The 17,512-nt window shown below is 40.0% G+C and overlaps 1 protein-coding gene across 5 annotated transcripts in view; it reads left to right on the forward strand.

Annotated features, from left to right (window-relative positions):
- The window catches only part of RERE (arginine-glutamic acid dipeptide repeats), a 401,076-nt gene that overhangs the window by 262,967 nt on the left and 120,597 nt on the right, over positions 1-17,512 (forward strand). For all 5 annotated transcript variants that reach the window (XM_075121005.1, XM_075121006.1, XM_075121004.1 and 2 more), the window contains 2 exons: positions 2,798-2,922; positions 3,976-4,075. In XM_075121005.1, coding sequence (XP_074977106.1) covers positions 2,798-2,922; positions 3,976-4,075 — 225 coding nt within the window. The remainder of the gene's footprint in view (positions 1-2,797; positions 2,923-3,975; positions 4,076-17,512) is intronic.

The following is a 17,512-nucleotide window of genomic DNA, read 5'->3' on the forward strand; positions in this document are numbered from 1 at the left end:
GGGCAAATCCTTCCAATGGGAGTTGAGACCACTCATCCTCTTGTAAGATCGGGCCCTTGTGAGATATTCTGGCTGTGTTATCCATCCAGACTCCTTTTTCATAGATTTCAATACTAGAAGGGACCACTGTGATCATCTAGTCTGACCTCCATAGAACTTGTGCAAACTAATTCCTCTCACACATCTTTTAGAAGAACATCCCATTTTGATTTAGAAATTGATAGTGATGGAGAATCCACCACAACCTTTTATAAGTTGTTCCAATGGTTAATTACGCTTAAAATTTTAACTCTCGTTTCCAGTCTGAATTTGTCTAGCTTCAACTTTCATCCATTGGATTGTGCACCTTTGTCTCCTAGATTGAAAATCCCATTATCAATATTTGTTCCCCATGTCGGTACTTATAGACTGTAATTAAGTCTCCCCTTAACCTTCTTTTTGTTAAGCTAAATAGATCCGACTAAACAACTCGACCGTTATTTCTTGTGAAAGTTGAAGAATGTACATTCTGTGTAGCATCCTGGAGTATACTTGCTTTAAAAAACAGCCCCAAAAAAGTGAATAAAGCACATGTTACTTTTTAAATTAACAATACTGGCATTACTGTACTTGGTACTTCCAAAGCTACTTTCATCTGAAGCTATCAGTGTACTTTACAGACATTCTTCATCTGCCTTGTGAGGCTTATTTACTAGCTATATTTTATAGATGGAAAAACTTGGGTACAAAGAAGAGTAATTTGGGGTACCTTCATTTTTGGTTGCCCGATTTTTGAGACTCTTAAGGCTCATGCGGAGCGGTGCAGAGCACCTACCTCTGCCAGTAACTTCAGTGGGTGTTAGAGATGCTCAACACTTGTGAATGTAAAACTCCAGTTGGGCACCTAAAATAAGGGAATATTTTCAGAAGCATCCACTAAAGTTGCTTGTCCAAGGTCAGCAAATGAATTGGGGTGTGTTTTCACTAGGAGGGATAAAAAGGTATTTTCTCAACTCGACTTAGCTAACTTGAGATCCTAGTGAAGAGGCAGTTTGTAGGTTTCACGCAACTCAGTAGGTCAAATAAAAGACAAGGCTCCCCCTTAGTCTTTAAGTTGACCTGCTAACACATGCAAAAACAGTAAGCTGCTTTGTCTTCAGTAGGATTTTTACCTCAAGTTAGTTAACATGAAGAACACACCTTTCTTCTCTGGCAAAGACAAATCCTTACGACAGATCCGGGATTAGAATCTAGGAATCCTGACTCTGAGCCACTGATCTAGCCAATAGACAACAGTGCCTTCTTTTTATTTAGATTGTAAGCTTTTGGGGGCAGGAATAGTCTGTGTATGTACAGCACCTAGCACAGTGGGGTCCTGGACCATGACTTGGGCCTCTTGGGGCTACTGTAATAAAAGTAGTAAAGATAAAGTATGTTCTGGTTGCAATAGTGCCCAGTTTTAAAATTCACAGAGCTAGATGTGGGATTCTGGTCTGTGAGTAGGGCTCCTAGGCACAGTGGTAATTCAAATACTACATTATGGTGATAGATGAAGGAAAACAATCAACGAATGTTTACTGTATACTCACTATGCTGACTGTTTCTGTTGTGTTATCTGGTTTGCTAACAGCTCTGTGACATGACCCATTAAAGAGATTCTTTTTTGGAAACACAGAAATGAAGCTTGTTGGTCCTCGGGTATGAAAGGATGCTAGTTTGTTTAAGCACCTTGGCTGCTGGAAGCAGGTGCACAGTGTGTATATGTCTAATACACATCTCCACTGGCCAATGGGGCTGTAATGTCTGCTTATCCTTCAGCAGCAGAAAATTTCAGTGATAAATCCATTTTCCTAGTGAAGAAGTAAAAAAAATAGTTTGAAAAGCAGAAAATGAAAGACCTCTGAACCGATGACTTCTAATTACTGGTTGTATATAAATATTGCCTTTCAAAAATGTTTAGAATTGTAACTGTAAGAGGTAATTATAAGGCTTAAAAGCTGTTTCCAAAAATGATCTCCACTATCTTGTCCTATTTCTACAGATGACTAAACATGCTAATTGGGTCTCTTGGTACATTTGATGGCAGAGGTCATTTCCCTGAGCTATCTTGCTTTCTGCAAATTTCCTTGGGTCATTTTGGGGTTTTAATGATTTACTAAGGCCTTATTTGTAAATCTCAAACATGTTGGTTTTTACTGAGGAGTTAAAATGAAGTAGATACCTCCCTAGGTAGTCATATGTTTGCCTCCTTTCATATTTATGTATTATGTGCATGCAGTTTATCCTTCCAAACAGTGGTTAGAATGGTTTCCTTTTAACAAGTGGAAACAGCTTGTTTTCCCCTTCAGCAGAGGTTAAACTATCCTATGTTTGTGAAGGTGCTTTCATTTTTGTACGATGGAGGACGATGCTCACAGTATGAGTTTAAAAATGATTTAAAATAACTCCAGGCCATGGTGCTTGCAGTGAGATGCTTGCGCCTGGAATGTGCACCCTAAAGGCTTCCCTGTGAGTGCAATAGGAGATGGTGCTACCTAGTGATGTGTGCCAGCTGATGATGCTGTTTTTTGAAAAAGGGAGGAAGCATGATCTTTAATGAAGGCACAGGACTAGGAGGCAGTAGATCTGGGTTTAATTACCAATACTGCCACAAATTCCCTGTGAAACCTTGGGCAAGTCACTTAGCCTGTCATTGCCTTAGTTTCTCCATCGGTGCAATGGGCATGATAACACTTCCCTCACAGAGAACTCCAATGTTCAGGCCACTGCATGATTGTTATCAACACTGTTTGTTTTAACTCTGTTTCAATTTTTGTAGGCCAAGCTTCCAGATTTGCAGCCGTTTCCTTCTCTGGATGGTGACACTGTGACACAACATGAAGAACTTGTGTGGATGCCAGGGGTCAATGACTGTGACCTGCTCATGTACCTCAGGGCAGCAAGGTACATGAAGCCAAGATAACCCAGCTTCCTCAGAGCACTCAAGCTGAAATGTGGGACATGGCATAAGAACATTGAGCTAAGGTTGCCCATCGTCCGGTGTAGAGGCGATATCACATTAGAATGTTAAGAAGTTGATTTTTTTAGGTTGGGAGCCAATGTCAAGACATGATGGTGTTACGCTAGCTCCAAAGCTATTTTGGGTCACAAAGGAATGTCACTCTGGGCTGTCTCTTTTGAACTGAAAACAAAGTAATTATATGTATAACATAAATAGTGACAGGTTTCAGAGTAACAGCCGTGTTAGTCTGTATTCGCAAAAAGAAAAGGAGGACTTGTGGCACCTTAGAGACTAATCAATTTATTTGAGCATGAGCTTTCGTGAGCTACAGCTCACTTCATCAGATAAATAATGATGTAATATCTAAAGTGTACAGGTCAATTAGGGAAGTAAAAGCTGTGAATAAAATAACCTTTACAGTATAGAATTCCTTCCTGTAGTAAATATTCTTTTGGCAACACTAGGTTGTACAGCGAAGGTTCATCCTAACACTATGAACTATGCCTAGGGAGTTGGATCAAACAATTCAGATCTTTATACATAAAGATCAGGCTCCCAAAATTGTGGGTCAGGCATTAACTCAGGACGTGTGGATAAATAATCATTTTTAATTTGTAATAAATGAATGACTTGGCACCCTACAGTTAGTTCCAAGACAGCTTGCTGACTTAATTAAACTAAAATTATGATGACAGGTAAGCTGTCTGGGGCAGGACTGCATCCTCATAAGAGGTGGTATTCCTAGCACAATGCTGATTGGGCCTCTGGGTGCTCCAGTAATGAAGAATTAAATTATGCTAATATCGTCTTGGAGTGAGTCTTTGAATAATACCTTGAAAATTATCCAGGACTAAAAATAGCCCAATACTGAAGTCAGGCAGGTGGGCAAAACAGAGCCCTAAAAATGGTGATTTATAGTGTAAGTAGCATTTATATATTGCAAAATGTGTACAATTAGAGGATGAATTGTTTCATTTTATTTTTCAACTATAAAGGAGCATGGCAGCTTTTGCAGGGATGTGTGATGGAGGATCCACAGAAGATGGCTGCGTTGCAGCCTCTCGTGATGACACTACGCTCAATGCACTCAACACAGTAAGTATCCAGAAGTGTTGACTCCATAAAAGAGTTCCTTGGCTTTACTGCATTTTAAAGGGCCATCTAATGTATGCAGCACATGGATAACAGATTTATTAACCCTGAACTCGAGCATGTCTGGAGTCATAGCATGATCTCATCAGTAGCCTGGGACTTACTAGCTTCATGCCACTCAACACCTCCTAGTTATCTCCTCGGTCATCTGCAGGGTTCCAAGTGAGTATTTTAGAGAGAGAAATTACTGTTCTGTATTATAATCCGTTCATATGGGTCATTCCAGATTTAATTGTTATTTTCCGAAGTTTCCATAAAACATAGGGGATGCCTGACCTGACCATTGGTCTTTTCAATCATCCATTTAGCTCTGATCTGTTATAAATACCTGGTCTTTCATAAAGGAAGATAAACTGATAAAGCACTCAATTGCATATTGTCCAGTTCTTTATATGTGGGGAAAGATCTCCTTCTCACCACTCCACGGTGATCGCTTGGAAGCATGTGATTTGATTCTCTCTCTCTCATTAACTTGTCTTCCATGGCTACAAATGCTGTTAGTGGCCCTCAAAAATATATAGTTCTTCTTAAAATCCAGTTACAGTAGTTGATTCAATGTTTTTGGTACTGAACAGCACCAGCTGACTCTATGTAAAAAATTCATGGAGTGTCCTGTTCATATTTTAAGGAACAGGCTGAAAAAACTGTCTTGTGCAATGCCATATTTTTCAATAACTCAGTAAAATCTCATCTAGTTCTTCTTTCAAGGCTAAATAATCCTAGTTTTTGAAGTCTCACCACACAACTGATTAATTTAGTTGACCTTTTATTGGATATTTTCCATCTCCACTATTTCCTCCTTAACTTGCAATTTTTCTACTCTGAAAAGTCACCATGGTAAAAATGGCACCACTTTACTTATTGGGTCTGTTCCCTATATGTATTCAGAGTTGTATCCGCTGACTTTAGTGACAGATGAAGTTTTTATTCTTTTTTTAATATCTGTTCAACCTGCCAAGCAAATCCGGTTGGGCATGAGCTGTTGTATTGTTTCATTTTGTGCATAATCTACAAGATTATTTGCTAAATTCCAATCACTCACACCTAGGAAAGCTCACCAAAGGTAATGGGGCTTGTACATGTATAGGTGAGATCCTAGTTTGACCTACAGAACCTTTAGTACTGGTGAGCACATGCGAGATGAAAAAAAACAAAGCAAAACAGCTTGACTCTTAAAGTGTGTCTACATTGCAATTAGACAGCTGCAGCTGGCCCGCACCACTGACTCTGGCCTGCAGGGCTTGGCCTAAAGGGCTGTTTAATGGCAGTGTAGACATTAGGGCTCTAGGAGCAGAGCCCGGTCTCCAGCCTGAGCTAAAACATCTACACTGAAATTAAATGGCCTTAGCCCGAGTCCCGCAAGCCCAAGTCAGCTGTCATGGGGCCAGCCACTGATTTTTAATTGTCGTGTAGAGATACCCTTAGAGCCCAGGTTAAAGTTGCAGAGCTGCCAGCTAGAAACTGTGTTGGCTGAGTACATTCTATGGAATTGTTGAGAGACTATAAACTGGATTTTCCCAATGCAGTTTTTACAGAGCTATTCTTCAGAGTGGAACTATACTTTAAGGGGAGGATTACCAAACCAGACAGTCGTCCTGACGAGGATATGTTGTTCGATTTTCTTTCGTCCATTTTTTTAATTCACTTGTGCATTCTATTTTTAAACTGCTTTGCTGCAGACTGGACCAACATCTTCATTTAGCGATCCACAATGACTCTTGTCACTGTCCTCAAAAGAATCATGTGGGGTCAGAGCGCCAGAGCATACATGAGAAGTTGAGACTACTTTTGTCCACTGTGCAAGTTAATCTGCTCCCACTAACCAAAAAGAAACTATTTATTGATACCAGCAAAATTCACCAACGTCTATTCTACTTCTGCAGATCGTTTAATAGTAAATAATATCAGTGATAACCTGGGGTACTGTGCTGTTAACTTTCGTACCCTCTGAGAGGCAGACATTCTCTATGGCTGTCTCTAATTGCTTGAGTAATTTTCTTGCTAACTATTTATTTATTTATTTATTTATTTATTTAGGCAGTTAACAAGTTTACAAATCATTGGCATGTAGGTATCAGAAATAGAGCAATAACCATTACAACAGTGAGTTTATTTTTTTGTTTAGAGAACATTATGCAGTAATATAATAATCAAAACTCTCTTTAACAGTGATAGTCGTAGTTGTATTTATATTAGTGTAGTGCCTAGCTGCCTAGCCATAGATCAGGACCCCATTGTGCTAGGCAAAGTATAGGGTAAGCTTCTTTACACCATCCAGGATGTGGTGTTTCTGGTGATTTTATTAAATTGATGAAGCTACTGATCCTACTCATATCTGTCAAACCAAGCATGTCTATTAAATGTAATCAGCGAATTTTTATCCCACAGCAGGCATTTCCTTGCTTGTAGCTGTTACAGAACTATTTTTCTTAATATATTGTCTTGTAATGGAACCTTACCAAAATTTTCCAAATGTTCTAAATGTGTGTGGAATTTATGTGGACTTTCAAAAGGTTGGTTTGAGGGAGAAATTTTTCTTTTTTAGGGTCACTTTCAAGTTAAAAACATGAATTTTTCATATACAAATGTCCTTACCTATGTTACATTTAGCTTACTAACCAGCATTTAAATATTTTATTTTATATTAAATTATATATTAATTATATTATATTAAAATATTTATATTTTATTTAAATATATTTTAGTTCTTGGCTTTTTTGCATTTCATTCAGTTTGGGACAGTAAAACAGTAGTCATTTTCTTTGTCTGGTTTTCATGCAATATACCACAATGCTTCAGTGACTGGATTTAAAACATTCCCCTGCAGCAACACCAAACTAAAAACTTTTTTATTTCTATTATGTTTTGTAAAAGTCTTTCCAAATAAAAAAATACACAACATAAAATAAACCCCAAACTTGAATCCAAACTACCTGACTACTTCCCTTTAGGAAGAGCTGTGTGTGGCTTGAAAGCTTGTCTCGCTCACCAACAGAAGTTGGTCCAGTAAAACATATCACCTCGCCCACCTTGTCTGTCTTTAAGAAGTCATGCTTGTTTGACCCTATCATGTGTACTTATTCAAGTACTACACTTAATTAGCCTGCAAGTCCATTTTAGAATTGAGATAAAACTCGCTGGGCTTCCATTCATAGGCTCTCCCACGGCTCCTTTCTTTAAAAGATAGACAACGTGTTAATGATTTTCCTATATTCAAGAACAGTTGCCATTTTAAGGCTATATTGCACATCCTCAACTGTTTTTCAGCTATTTTACATTTTGATTCCGTCCTTTCCCTTGGGACGGATGCCATCTGGTTCTGTTGGCTTACTGCTCTGGAGCATTTTAAGTTGCTCCATGACTTCCTATTTAGAAGACTCAAATCTCTGTTAACACCAGTAATCACCAAAGAGCTCTTGGAATTGGAATTTTCCTCCTTGTCATCGATAGTAAAAGATGAATGCAGAAACTTCATTTAACTTCTCTATCCTCTTTAATTACCCCTTTAATTCCTTGGTGGTCTGGAGGGCCTGTGGTTGTGCTTGCCAATTTCTTGCATCACAGGCTTATGAGTTTGTCTTGATATATTTGGTTGATCTGTTCTTCTTTTTCCCCCTTTGTATTTTTAATATGCATCTTATCTAGCATCGGCTGTTTTTTCCAGTCAGTTTATGTTGATCGTATTGGATTTCCACTTTGTAAGTCTTTTAATAAACCTAATAAACTTCTAATTTACCCCTTAATTAAGCTAGTTTTATTCCTCTGTTTTTGCACTTTATATTTTTGATTGGTTTGAGGTGTGTAAACCATCTGTGCCTTTTATATAGCGTCTTGCATATCCACAAGCTAGATCTTTACACCTTAAGTCTTATTTACTTTACTGTTCTGACAGCTGCTAACCATTCCTCATAATTTTTATGTCTAGTCTTTTCAAGTTGAGCACTACAGAGCTGCCCTCTTATGATATCTTATTGTTCAGTGGTCACAGTTGCCCAGTGAAGTTCTTACATTCACCTTTTTTTTCAGTGATTACATAAGATCTGCTGCTTTCTGTAGGCATTTTGGTAGAAGTCCTCTGTTCCTCTCTGCCTGGAACTATCCTCCTCTCTACCACCTTCTCAACCATGCAGAGCTGGAACCATCCATAGTTCCAGTTAAGTAACTTGGCCTGCACATGGGCTGGGTAGCACTTCCAAAAGGATTATATAGTGGGCTTGACATAGGCTGCTGGATTTCTGTCATGTTCACTGGTTGTTCACTCTTGAATCCAGGTACTCAAGATACATTTTTGGAGCGCATTCTGTATAAATGTTACATGCATCGTGTTTTAGAAGTTCCTGAAGATACCTACATATAATTCATATTTCAGTTTTGTTTCTCTATATTAAAATATCTTTTTTATGAGTGGCAGTTTCCCACTATCTGAAAATGCATTTAATCCAGTTAAAACTAGACTAAGTAGCCAAGACCTGTCTAGAAGGTTGATTTGAGTTACAGCAGATTCCACTTAACGTAGGTGTGTGATGTTCTGACAAAGGCTGTAAGAGCTTAACCAGCCATCAAAGTCATTGAGACATCAGTGGGTGCATGACTGAGCCCTAAGTTTTCATCTGGCTGGTGCTGTTGCCTGAGCTGCAAAGAATTTTGTTTTCTTGACGTGATGCCATCTTCCCTCCTCCTCCAGTGTCTGTCCACTTAGAGCAGGGTTTGGGTTTGCCCAACAAGCTAGTTGTGAGCAGCTGATGCTGTACTAAGTTGGTTTTTGTTTAGAAATTATGATATGTAGTTTGGAAGATTAATGGAAAAAATTGATATGCCGTATGATTTCTTATTATGGAAATCCAATAAACTTCAGAGCAGCACTTCATATAAATCAGACTTGACAAGCTCCTTTGCTAGTGTTTTATTTATGTAATAACAGAGTGCTGTAGCCCACAGTATGATTTATTGTTAATTATACCAGATAGAAATGAAGATCAGGGATGATGCCATGCAGCGTATATTTTCTAGTATAACAACTCCTTCCAGTGATTATTTACGTAATAGCATGGGTAAATTTCAGCTTCCATTCCCTGATTTTGATGTCAGGTTTTCATGCTGTATTTATAATGCGTCTCCCAGCAAATCAAGAGCAGCAGAAGTTTTCATTTGGAGATCATTGACCCCCTAATGCATTTTGGCTGTCACTTTGGAGTGGGGAAAAAAGCCACCTTCAGAGATTCATCAACAATGCTTCCTTTTTAAATAGTGGAAAATCTCGTGCTACTGCTGTTGAAAGAGTAGCATGGGAGAGAGAGTTCTGCTGTCTGACTCTTTAAAACTAGTTTAAAAAAACCACTTGTGAACATGAAGGTTTTGATAATATATTAGATCTTTTAGAATGTTAGTCATGTGAAGTGAGAGCATTGATTTTCAGCAGAGAAAGTTCTGGTTGTCAGATCTTGCATTCAACCACAACATCTTACTCATCGATCGTAAAATGGGAGACAGTGGAGTATCGTAGATTTGTGTGTAATAGTAAAGCAACCCCACTTGATTTACCTTGTGAATTGGAGAAATACATGGCTGCGGCTCCTGGCCTCTCTTTTGGGTCAGTGTGGGTAACATCATGAGACATTCAGAGAGCCAGGATAATTAACATGAATTCTTTATATTAATATTAGTGATACTTTGTACTTACATAGCCCTTTTGGTCCAGAGCTTTCCAAAGACCAATAAGTGTCTTCTTTTTAAAAGATGTCTTTATGTAGAAGAGCTGGGACTTGAAATTAGGAATTTTTGGATTCCAGTATTTTCTTGTCCTCTCCAAAGTAATGACAAAATTTTTATCTACTCACTTAAAAAAAATTCTCCTGCAATGAGTCTTTCCAAGTCAGGTCAATTTAATTTAAAACTATTTCAGCACTCTCATTTTGTGCAATTATTAATGAACTTACAAATGAGTAGCCCACTCCAGCAGCACATTAGATGTGGAAAAGGCTTTTGACTGCAGTGCGAAGGGCTAAGAAAAAACTCTTGCAGATGTATCTTCTTATGAATTAGTGATAACAAATTAATATATATAAGGCCAAACCATTTCACTCACTGTCCTAACTGCTTGTGAGCGTTGGGGAGAGCTAAATAGTTTGTTCTGCCTTCCACACCAGAGAGAGCTGCATTTCAGTGGTGGGTAACTTAATCCAACTGTGTAAGGTCAGATTGGCCCACAAGGGACAGAAGTTGCAGTTTTCAAATGAAAAGATGAAGACGGGCGGCCCTGCAGTCCAATCTGATCCTATTCCAAGCTTTCAGTTTGGAGTAAACAGTGTAACTAGCTGTGTATTTATGATGCTTATGCATTCTCTCACTCCATTGCACACCCATACAAGCACCAGATGAAATGTGTCAATTTTGCCAGACCTTTCCTAAAAGTGGGAAATTATATACCCGAACAGCCCCTTCTGTTGAGACTGGAAAAATATTTGGAGGCGTGCTTATAGCACTCATGGTGGATCAGCACCCCATGTCCACGTTTCATTCTTCCTGCTCAAAAAGCAGTGAAGGCACATGGGAAGATATACAGATCTGGCCTATCAGAGGACTGTTTGTTGTGTGTTTTTCACATGCCCTTTAAAAAAATATATTCTTGGAGAAAGTATTAAAATTCTTCTCAAAGAGTGTCAAAGGGAGAATTGACATGGAATTTGCCTTTATTAGCTCACAAATCAGTAAGCATAAAAGAACAGATTAACAAGAACACCAGAAAACATACAGACATCATCTTAATAAGCGCCAAGATTTAAAATGATCCCTCAGCATCAGGAGGACTCATCTCAACTGCATGTAGAACGCTGGATTCATTCCATCCTTATGACATACAAATCTGAAAGAGTATTTGCCTCCCCACATAATAGGAGGATGAGCCCTTTTCTTAATATCTGGAGCCCTATAAATCACTTCCTTAATTAAAATTCATAAGCAGTAAGTGCACGTTGTACAGCCATGTCTACATACTGCGTGTCCATGTAATTTACTTCAGTTTAATTTATACTAATGCATTAGGTGTCTTTTCTCGTCTTTTCTTTGTGTGTATTTTGTTAAAAATGCAATAAATTTTTAAGTCGTAAAGAGAGAAATGTGTGTCATGTGAGTGGTTATGCAGAACGGTCGGGGAAAGCAAGTAATAAAACTTTTTTTATTGTACTGGTGAAGAAGTGGGACATTCAGACTAGCAAGCAGTAAGCCTCCAGCTCCAATGTATGCATTTTTGAGATGCAGAGCAAAAGTCAACTGTGCATTTCTGTAAAGTGGGTAGTTCCTGGACTGTGGTCCACAGATTATTTGTTGGTGGTTTGTTGAGATCTCACTGGTCATGTAGTGCAGGCTCCTCCTCTTTGCTTTCAGCATCTGACTGGTAGCAGATGAAGCTAAAGCTCCGTTAAATGCTTTCCTGTTAATATTTTTCCATGTAAATTGCCATAGTTGCCACAGGGGTTTGTGCAGCTGTGAATGGGAGGGGAAGTGGTCTAATGATTGCAGATGGGAGGGCAAGTGTCTGTGAGACAATCACTGAATTGAACCATGCTGTTAAAACCCTCTTTTAAGTAACTTAAACCTCTGCCATTTCACAGAACCCTGGGTAGTACTGGTATTTCCTATTTTCATTTTGCTTTTGGCCCTGGCGCTGCTAGGTGCTGAGTGCTCTCAACTCCCCATTAACTTGAACAGCTGTTGAGGGTGTTTAGCACCTTGCAGGGATCGAGTCCTGTAGTTGAACCCAGCAGACGTAACTGCCCGAAAGTAAAGAAAGTTAAGTAGCACCAGCATTGGAATGCATATATTGAGACAGCGAAGTCATGGTTCCCGGAATTAGGAAGGTCCAGATGTCTTTGAATGCTCCTGCAGTCTCCAGTCTGTCCCCCCTTTCATTTTTTTTCTCAGCAATGTCTCATCCGGCTTTGGAGCTCAGAAGTACAATACAGCGCTCCTTCTTTTGTGTACTTTACCCAAGAAGATCTGGGCCTTCGTATGTGTCTTCCAAACTAGAGAGAGACCACCTTTGTGACAGGGTCCTGGCTCCCAGAATTTGGAAGACATGAATTCTTGCTGTTCTTGTAACTTTTTATTTCACTTACAAACTCTCAAAAATCCAGTTTATCTCAGAAGTCAGTCTCCGAAAATAACTCAATTGGATGCCTTCATGTGGGAGAGGACTTAGGATAACCTGTTTTCTCTTGATAAATATTTTGGACACAGAGGATCAAATGCTACAGTCCTTGCTCTGACTAAACTCCCATTGATTTCCCATGGAGGTCTGAGTTAAGACTGCAGTATTTGGCTTTCAAAGTTTAAGCATTTTCAAGTTAGGGGGCAAGAGAGTTGAGAAGGACTTCCTCTTCTTCAACCCGCCAGCCCTCTCTGTAGCCAAGTGAGTACTGTGGCTGTTCACGGGATTCCTCAGCACTTTTTGCTGGGTTATGAGTGCTTTGTCTTTCATAATGCAGGAAAGCAGAGCCAGGTGATCTGCTGTGTTATGCTATTTGCCTTCGTCTCAGGTCCCTTTTGAGTACTAGCCCTGCTTTTGCCTGTAAGTTAAACCACTTGTGGCATGCACCCTAAAAGCGAGTCCATTCACTTCTCCGTTTGCCTCTTTAATGGCTGCTTGACAAATAGCAAATCTTCTATTAAGTTCACCCTCTCCAAAGAAATGAGAGCCACTGTCCATGAGGTTGCCTGAGGCGAACGCATGGAAGGCGCGGGAGCCGCAGGGTACTACAGTACCTCATGGTGCCTACAGCTTTGCTCCCTATTAGGAAACTGCATAGGTCCTTTTACGAGGTATAGTTTTACTGGAGATTGGGTAGCATTGTGGAACGAACAGTCTTTCTAGCCAGAATTTGGGTATCTGAAAGCAGGAAAAACAGATTTTAAAATGTCTGTGAGGATAAATCGCAAATGCGTCTGCTGAGCTTGCCAGCTCCACAGCACCATCCAGGAAGGGAGCCTCTTCATGCTGCTGCATTGTTTGCAGAAAAGAAAAACGGCTGAGCAGGAGGCTTAAAACATCTGCACAGAAATGCCTCCCTGCTCTGGGGTTAGGAAGATGGTGTCCCAGATCTGCCAAGCCATGGAAAAATCTCGGTATGGTGAATACTGAACATGAATATAATTTCTAGAGCTAGAAAGCCCTGCTGTGTGTGTGAGAGAGAGAATTTCTGAGTAGATTCTCCACATAGTGATGGCTGGTTAATTTTTAACTAGTTGAAAACTCCTTTCTGGACTTCAGGTTTATGCAAAAAAGAAAGAAAATGCACTTGCTTCTGCCAACTTCCTTTTTCCGCATCCTTCTCCCATTGACCTTAAAATCATTGCACAGAGCTTTTAAGGGCACCATTCTCAGATTACAGCACAGGAAATGGTTAATTTACCCACCTGTCCTTATTGTGCCTATTTTCTTAAGTAGGGCCCTGACAAAATTCAGTTTGAGGTTTCTGTGCTGACCCAGTTCAGGGCATGCGTCAAGGGAGCAGTTGTTTTTGGAAGATCAGATTATTTGGAGTGGGACAGTGCATGTTTTCCCTCCCTGCTTTTTCCTTCAGAAATGCTGCTTGCTACCTTATGCGGGTATGTTCCTATCCAAAACTCAGCCTACCTCAGTGCATGGTAGGAATTTCCCCCTACATTAAAAACTCAGATTTTATAAAGATTTGCAGCATTGGGACAATAACAAATGTGGGTGGCAGCTAGAGATATAAGATGGCAGAACAGTAGAAGGAAATTTAAAGTGACAACATGCACTGTGCCCTTAACAGTGAATCTCAAGGCTTTTGTCATTTGACATGCACGTTTGTATTTGAGGAAGTGAAAAGCCAGTAGCTCCCTATTTATTCCTTATTGTAATTGAGGAGCCATGTACCTATACTTATTACACCTCTCGCCATGCACCAGTATACAAGATGAAATGATTACATACTAATATGGGCTGGTTCCTTTTATGAGTAGGATTGTTCAGCATTTCTGTAACAATATTACATGGCAACATGTCATTGTGAGTGACAAATGTGACAGTGTAATATCAACTTAGGGAAATTCAGTTAGAAGTAAGATGTCACCCAGACAAATTACTGCCTGTTTTAACGTGCCCTTAGACAGATTTTCTTGTTCATTAACTAAAGACAAGGTTGAAAGCCTAAGAAACGTATTTAAATATACGTTAGCATTTATTATGATTACTAGTTTCCCTTTTGGATGCTGCTTCATCAGTGGTGAGTCTCAGGGTTCAAATAAGGTAGCATAATACCCCAAGGGCAATCACTACTGCCTGGGCATGCTGTTAAAACTGAGCCTCTTCTGGTGCACAGGGCATTTTTGCCACTTTGAATCTTCACTCATTCTTATCTTTTCTCTTGGAAAAACCTTTCTGTGCTGCTGGATTTATTTGTAAGATAATTCACAAATTCAGCTAAACTGTTGAACAACTAGTTTAAAAGGCCTGTTTGCAGCTGTAAAATTTGGCCCAACTTTAAACTACTTTGTAAATATTTTTGATATATATAAAATATCTAGATTTTTGGCAGAAAATGTGTGAAAATCTGTTGCGAGAACCTTCCCCAGCACTATTCAGCTTGCCCAGTGACAACAGTTATTTGTTATGTCAGACCAAAGGACCATAAAACCCCTCTACAGTGTCAGTTCCCCCATGTGTTCCGCCTTTAGCAATTAACGCCAGTTTCTAGAGCTGTGCTTGTTCCTGATGAATGGTTGTCCCACTTGTAGTGCATAGGAAATAGTGTATAACCAAGGCATCCATTGTGTCATCTGTGTCGCTAACATTTAGATCATTATGGTGATTGGAGCTATGTAGAAACATTAAATAGATTAGAAATGGGGACAGAAGTGGTGAGACCTCTGTCAAAGAGTGGGAGGGGGAGATTATATTTTCAAGCTTCTACAAGTACCAGAAACTAGAGCTTTAAGGAAATAGACCTGGTTCAGTTTTCCTTTGAGCTTCTTGGGAAGTGATGTCTCTGGTCACCTGTTGAACCTTTTTGTAGACATCGTGAGTTCTATTGACCTGTCAAGAAGCTCATAAGGCCCTTATAAATTAGGACATACCAGCGAGAAAGACAGGCATGTTGTCAAAACAAATCTCTCCATGTGCAGTCTTTCTGTATTGGGAGGGTTGGGTGCTGGGTTGGTTTATGGGGTGCTGTTGTCCTCAGGCGGTAGAGGGAGTCCCATGGAGTGGTACTGGTGTCTGCATTAGAGAAGGCAGTCTGTTATTCAGGCCAGGCTTTCTGGTGTGTTTGCAGCAGATGGGGAAGAGTTAGGATTTCAAGGACGGGAAGAGAGCCCTGGAATTAAGAAACATGGTATCCTTGGGCGCAATTCTTAATTCAGTGCCAGATACAGTTAGTGAAAACACATACTTCAGCACCTGTGAATAAAGCTGCAAATTTAAAATGCATGTTTCACTGTTTTATCGTATAAAGTATACTCACCATTGTGTGTGTTCTGCGTGTTTGTGGCAAATAAAAGTTCCATTTTACTACAGCATATTGACAGATGATAGGTACTTTATGGGGATGATATTTCCAGATACAGCTCCTGAAGAGACACTGCATCAAACTGGAATGTTTCAATCATGTTATGTGGGGGGGGGGGGGGGGGGGAAGCAGTCTGAATTAGGTTTAGCATTAAATTAGGCCCTTAAAAGAGAAGAGGTTTCACCAAAAGGCTTTGCCTCTCAGTGTAATAGTGTTTCTCTTGTTGTCTCTTTCATTGATCCTTATCTTCTGTTTCCTCTGTCTTCTTGACCATTGCCGTCTTAAAGACCTGGCAGTTTTTCAGGGACAACCCTGAGTCTTGACTGTTGTCCATTGCAGCGAAAGATATGCAAACTCATCCAAACATTTCTTTTTCATCCAAGGCCAACAGCCCAATCTAGCAGCCTAGGGTCCCCTTCATCACTCAACACCACATCCCTGAATTCTAATGCTTTTATAGGACCTTTAGATCAAAGAGACTAGCAAGACACTTTTATTGAAATGAGGCATAGATTCTTCTGTAGTCCCTCTTGCACCCTCCGCCCACGCAAGGAGAATGACGCATCTGCGTAAACTGAAGCTATGTCTGCCCTACAAGCGCTGCAGTGGCCCTGCTGCAGCTACACCACTGTAGTGCTGTAGAGTAGACACTTGCTGCAGCAACAAAAGGGGATTGTCCATCGCTGTAGGAAATCCACCCCTCAGCAGACAGTAGCTAGGTCGATGGAAGAATTCTTCTCTTGACCTAGCGGTGTCCAGACCCGGGTTTAAGTCTGCTTAACTGTGTCTCTTAGGGGTATGCATTTTTCACACCCCTGAGTGATGTAGCGAGGTTGACCTAAGTTTTAGGTGTAGACCAGGCCTGAGAGAGAAATGAAGGCGCGGGTGCTGAAATAGGGACTTTATGTAGAATGTTTTCTGTGCTCTAATAGGAAAAAAATCTTGTTCCCCATGAGGAACATAGTGAAAGACATAAAGAGTACATTGGATTGGAGGAGATGGTAATACTTAGCATATACCACACCTCATGTTTTCAGATTGGCTTATTAATATTAAATAAGGCCTAAAACACCACTGTGAAGTAGCAGTGGTGGTATTTACTTCGTGCCAAAAATAGGTAGGCCACTCTTCACTTTACACATGCGAAAACTGAGGCATAGAAGAGTGATGGCACTTGTCCAAGGCACCGAATGAGTCAGTGGAAGAGCAGACGCGTGAACTCCGGAGTTCCTGGATTCCAGTACTATTCTTTTACCACTAGAAACGCTGCCTCCCTACAGCCATGAATATAGTTTGTGCTGTTTGAAAAATCACTGCTACTTTTATTTGACTCTTCTGGGTAGATTTCAAGTTAGTTTTGTAATACCGTACCACATTATACTAGCAATCCCGCCCCCCTCCCGGAAATCTAACGATGGTCTAAATGGACTCCAATTATTTAACATTGTAGTATGAATGCAGCCTAACTCAGATAGGCTTTTCGACAGGGATCATAATGACTGTAATTGCAAAAGGATGCCTTGCTGAAGTAGGAGCTGCCAGATGTAATGCCATTCTGATCTAAAAAGGTCACAGTAAAAGGGACATTTAAATTAAGTTATAAATTACAATTGAAGAACAATATTTTGATGTGAGAGACCAGAGATGTCAGAGCCGGGAGATGTAATTCATGGATTCATTACAGAACAGAGGTGCCTGACAGCTGAGCCATGCCAAAAGGAAAATTTATTTGCAACATCACGCAGACAGAAAATGGCAGCTCAGATGAGAAGCTGGAATAGAAACTTGAAACCTTGTGGTAATGTGCAGAGTTTATGCTAATAAGTCTTGCCCGAGATCCAGAGATGTTTAATGA

The sequence above is a fragment of the Caretta caretta genome, chromosome 18 (genome assembly GCF_965140235.1).
Source record: "Caretta caretta isolate rCarCar2 chromosome 18, rCarCar1.hap1, whole genome shotgun sequence".
Classification (NCBI taxonomy): Eukaryota; Metazoa; Chordata; order Testudines; family Cheloniidae; genus Caretta; species Caretta caretta.